A 5,195-nucleotide genomic window follows, 5' to 3' on the forward strand; every position below is an offset into this window, starting at 1 on the left:
CCCGGCGGGCTGAGACCGGTGGACCATGGAGGCCGTGGCGGTGGCCGCGGCTCTGGGGTTCCTGCTCCTGACCGCGGCGCGGGGCTCGGCCGGGGACGAGGCCCGGGAGGCGGCGGCCGTGAGGGAGCTGCTGGTCCGGCTTCTGGGATCCGGGCCGGCGGCCAACTTCTCTGTGTCGGTGGAGCGCGCCCTGGCGGCCGAGTCCGGCCTGGACACCTACCGCCTGAGCGGTGGCGGCGTCGGAGCGCAAGTGCGGGTGCTCGGCTCCACGGGCGTGGCCGCCGCCGCGGGGCTGCACCGCTACCTGCGCGACTTCTGCGGCTGCCACGTGGCCTGGTCGGGCTCTCAGCTGCGCTTGCCGCAGCCGCTGCCCGTGGTGCCGGAGGAACTGACCGAGGCCACGCCCAACAGGTACCGCGGCCGGACCGCGCCCCTCGGCTTCCGGGCAGCTCCCCGCCGCCTCTACCCACCAGGGCGCCGGCCCTAGCTGAAGTCTCCGCCCCTCCCCACCCTCAGCGCCGGGCTGCCAGGAAGCGCTGGCCTTAGGGTCGCACGACCTGGCTTCAGACCTCAGGTCTGATTCTAAAAGCCTTGTATCTTTGAGCAAGTCACTTAGCCTCTCTGAGCATCGGCTGGCTCATCTGAAAAATGGAAATAATGTCATCTACCGTGCAGTGGTGCCGCTTTGATTGTGAGGATTTGCACGGTGCGGGGTGTAGAATTTGTGGTGCATAATCGGTGATCGGTAAATGCCCTTACTTTCCTCCCCCACCCCTGCCTTCGAAGATGCTTACTGAGGAATGAGCCCCAGACCTCTGTTCTAGCGTTTGCCCCGAGGTGATGCATTCACACAGCTGCCTCCCCATTAGACTGTGGGGAGAGGGATCCGCCCCCTTCAGGACAGGGGCCAACTTTGCCATATGGCACTTAAACGCCGTACATAGAGTAGGAATGAAAACGGAATATGCTCTCCCAAATATCTGGGAGGCTAGGGAGCGGAGTGCTGGGCGCAGGTGGGTGGGCACCTTCGGAAGCTCAAGCTCCACCTGGAGTGGATCCTGGAGGGAAACAGTAGAGCTCACGTCTGGAGCCACGTCTTTCTGGGTTAGATCTGGGTGGTGTGGAGAGCTGTTCCAGGACCAGGATGCCCTCCACGTTCTTCCCCAGGCTGTGGACCCTCAGGGGTGAGGGACATTATCTTTGGCCCCAGGGCCACTCCCCAGCTTACGCCCCTGCCTGCAGGTACCGCTATTACCAGAACGTGTGCACACAAAGCTACTCCTTCGTGTGGTGGGACTGGGCCCGTTGGGAGCAGGAGATTGACTGGATGGCGCTGAACGGCATCAACCTGGCGCTGGCCTGGAGCGGCCAGGAGGCCATCTGGCAGCAGGTGCGTGCCCACCATACCCCAGGCATCCCGCCTCCCCCACATCAACGCAGTATCTGGCACACAGAGAATAGGGCTCCAGAAGTGTTGGTAGCAGGAGTGATGGCTCCAGCCTCCCAGCTTCCATGGTTGAGACAAACACACAGGAGCACTTACCCAGGGCTGGACCCCAGCACCCTACTGTAAACACTCTAAGAAGCCGGCCTCCCCTCTCTCCCCACCCTCACGTGGGTCAGTCAGCTGCCTCTGTGGATTCTGTCTCATTAGCAGCTCTTGATCTGCTTTGTCTTCTCCATCCTTATCCATGGCCCCAGTTCAGGCTTTCATCCCTTCTGCCTGGACCCCAGTCTGCCAGAGCCTCTGAACAGCATCAACCAAAAAATAATGCAGGAGGCTGCAAATAAGAAGAGTTTATTTGGGGTCTTTACTGATTGCAGTTTGGGAGACACGGGCTCGGGTAATCCTGAAAGAGTGCTCTGAGGAAGAGAAAGAGGGGCTATTTTTTTTTTTTAAGCCATGAGATTGTTAAAAATTGCCTCGTGAGAATTGTGACTGACTCTGACGTAAGCTGGAAAATATTTGTTCATAAGGAATTGAGAGTTATTTTAGGGTAAGAGTCCAATAAGTATCTTGAATTTCTAGCAGCCTCTTTGGATAATTTGATCGGATCAAAAGGTCAGATTCCATCCAGTCTGAGACATGAAAAGTTACACTGCCTTAATGGCCTCCCGGCCATGAGAGCTTAGAGAGCTCTCTAAGCAATATTTTCCTTTCAAAGCAAGACTCCTGACTCTCCAAGTTCCACCAGAGTGTCCTTTCTGAATTGCAAATCTGGTGGAGACCTTCCACTATTAACACACTCAAGAGCTCCCCATTGCCTTCAGGCTTTTGCCCGGCCTGGGAGCTTCCATACCTGAGCCCTGAGCGCTCTGGCTGCACCTGGGGCTGCTTAAGCTCCCTGCAGAGCTGCCCTCACCCATCATTCTAGCCCTCCTTGCTCCATGAAGCCATCTAAGGCCCCTTCCACATTTTGGGGAGAACCCCTTTGTGCCTCACCTCACCCGTGCAACAAGGGTGACATTCGCAAACTCACCTGGTCACGGATCTGTTTCTCCCAGACTTTGGGCTCCTCGCAGGCAGGAGGGATCGGATTTTGTCTTAGTAACTGTAGGGTGCAGCCCAGAGAAGAGAAGAATGTGCGTATGTTGAGTGAATGGATCAATGAATAGAGATAAATGATTTACACGTGTGGGGCTCTCCCTCCTCCTCAGGTGTATCTGGCCTTGGGCCTGACCCAGACAGAGATCGATGAGTACTTCAGTGGTCCTGCCTTCCTGGCCTGGGGGCGCATGGGCAACCTGCACACCTGGAGTGGCCCCCTGCCCCGCTCCTGGCACCTCAAGCAGCTTTACCTGCAGGTAAAAGGATGGGGAAGGGAAGGAGCAGAATTGGTGCTGGACAGGTACAGGCCTGGGGTTGGGGGTGGTGTTTGGCCCACCCCGGGGCTCTTAACTGAACGGTGGGGACTCCGTGTGCCCTGAGAGAGTGAGGGCCTCCTGCCTCGGGGGGCCGTGCTCACTGCCCCACCTCCCGTTCCTCGCAGCATCGGATTCTTGACCGGATGCGCTCGTTTGGCATGATCCCCGTGTTGCCAGCGTTCGCAGGGCATGTCCCCAAGGCTCTCACAAGGTGATGTCCCCCCTCACCCTCCATTCAGCTCAGAGAGAGAATTTATGTTCCCCTGCCAGGCACGATTTAAAGAAAAACTTAAGCTCTAGATATAGGCCTGCGCTTGATTCCTGGCTCTGTTACTGACTAGCCATGTGACCTTGGACAGATTACGTGACTGCTCTGTGCCTTAGTTTCCTCACTTATAAAATGTATATATGACTTGGCATGGAGTCTTAGCAAATGGCAGCTCTTAGTGATGGCAGGGGTGCACTGGTCTCTTCTGTCCTTCCTGCCCCTCTGTTCCTCTGTTCTACCCACCCATCCTCTCCTGCGGCTGGCAAAATTCTTCGGGGCCCAGCTGAGACCTCCCCTCCTTCAGGAAGCCTTGCGGGGGGGGGCCCAGAATTGGTTACCACCTCCCTCATGCACATGAGCACCTGGTTCCCACCACTGTCAGCGCTCAGCACACGTGGCCGGCCTCACTGGCCATTCCTTGGCCTCCCCAACTGGACAGCAGGAACCTCATTCGTACATTCAGCCAACGTTTGTCAGGCTATCCGGGGCTGCCCAACCAGGCCCTGTGCTGGGGCCTGGGGATGCAGCCACAAAGGTGCACAGAGGCCCCGCCCCCAGCGGGAGATACGTTGCCAGGGGGATACAATACAGTGATAAGGGCAGGGATATATGTGGGCCCAATTCTCTGTCAAGGTCACTGCCGCTTGGGGAAGGGAGGGTGCAGCAAGGGCTCAGAGCAGAGGTGGTCATTTGTTTCAGCCAGTGGGAGGGGGAGAGACAGCAAAAGCTTTCCAGACAGGTGAAACTTAAAGGATGTTGAGGAGAAGTCAGATGCATAAGCAGGGAGGGAGGAGGAAAGGGCTCCAGGCGCAGGGCACAGTATGTGCAAAGGCACAGAGGCATGAACGACCCAGGAACTGCAGAAGTTAATGAGGCTGGAGATGACTACTGTGTCAGCCTCCAGTAAATGTCTGAACTGTCACACACACACACACACACACACACCCCCAACTAGGGTGTTCCCTCAGGTCAGTATCACCCAGATGGGCAGTTGGGGACATTTCAACTGCTCGTACTCCTGCTCCTTCCTCCTGGCTCCGGAAGACCCCCTATTCCCCATGGTGGGGAGCCTCTTCCTGCGGGAGCTGACCAAAGAGTTTGGCACGGATCACATCTATGGGGCCGATACTTTCAACGAGATGCAGCCACCGTCCTCGGAGCCCTCCTACCTGGCTGCAGCCACCGCCGCTGTCTACCAGGCCATGATTGCAGGTTCGGTGCCAGGGGAGGTCAGAAAGGGAAGACCCCCCGAGACCCTCAGGGAGATGGGGGTGGCAGAGGTCAGTGGGGGGTGGGAGGCGGGACTGGGAATAATAACACCTCACTGTGACACACAGCACTTTACAGTTTACCAAGCACACACACATCATCTCATTTAATCACACTGTGGTTGAGAGGTGAGCTCTGGAGCCGGGGACCCTGCTCCAGCGCAGGCACTGCCACTTCCTGCCTGTGAGATTTGCAGCGACTCACCTCCCCACCCCAGTGCCTCCCAGTGCCTCAGCTGCTTCATCTGCAAAATGGGCTAACTCATAAGTAGAATAACGCCTGGCCCAAAGTAAAGTGTCATTAAGTGCTAGCTACTGAAAATATTTTATTTGGTCTCTACCTCCATGCTGAAGTTGGTAACACAGGCCAGAGGTTAGGGGATGTGCCCCAAGCTGGTGGGTGCCCTTCTAGATGCACAAATGTGAACCCAGCTCTCCTTCCTGCCACTTACAGGGGAAGGGCAGAGAGGGGCCAGGTCAGGAATGGCTTGGGGAGGCCTCTGTGTCAGTCAGGAAGGAGCATATTGGCTCAGGCTTTGTGCAGCAATGCTCCAGGTGTGACCCGGGACCAGCAGCATCAGAATCACCCTGGGGCCTGTCAGATGTGCAAATTCTCAGCACCTCCCCTACCTCCTGAATCAGAATGCCTGGGGCTGGGGCCCAGCCCTCTGGGTAATTCTGATGATCTGTAAAGCTTTATAGCACTACCCTGGCACTCCCAGGGGGAGGAGGAGGAGATGGGAAGGACTTGTGTTGTGGAATGCCCTTCTGGCCGCGGGGGGGCTGGGGGGCTG

The 5,195-nt window shown here is 57.3% G+C and overlaps 1 protein-coding gene across 1 annotated transcript in view; it reads left to right on the forward strand.

The window, feature by feature from the left end:
* NAGLU (N-acetyl-alpha-glucosaminidase) overlaps nucleotides 1–5,195 on the forward strand; it is a 6,762-nt gene continuing 1,567 nt past the window's right edge. The window contains exons 1-5 of the mRNA XM_007449847.1: nucleotides 1–411; nucleotides 1,243–1,390; nucleotides 2,659–2,805; nucleotides 2,991–3,076; nucleotides 4,089–4,345. Of these exons, the coding sequence (XP_007449909.1) occupies nucleotides 26–411; nucleotides 1,243–1,390; nucleotides 2,659–2,805; nucleotides 2,991–3,076; nucleotides 4,089–4,345 (1,024 nt within the window). The 5' untranslated portion in view covers nucleotides 1–25. The remainder of the gene's footprint in view (nucleotides 412–1,242; nucleotides 1,391–2,658; nucleotides 2,806–2,990; nucleotides 3,077–4,088; nucleotides 4,346–5,195) is intronic.

This window comes from Lipotes vexillifer, unplaced genomic scaffold (genome assembly GCF_000442215.2).
Source record: "Lipotes vexillifer unplaced genomic scaffold, Lipotes_vexillifer_v1.1 scaffold2106, whole genome shotgun sequence".
Taxonomy (NCBI): Eukaryota; Metazoa; Chordata; class Mammalia; order Artiodactyla; family Lipotidae; genus Lipotes; species Lipotes vexillifer.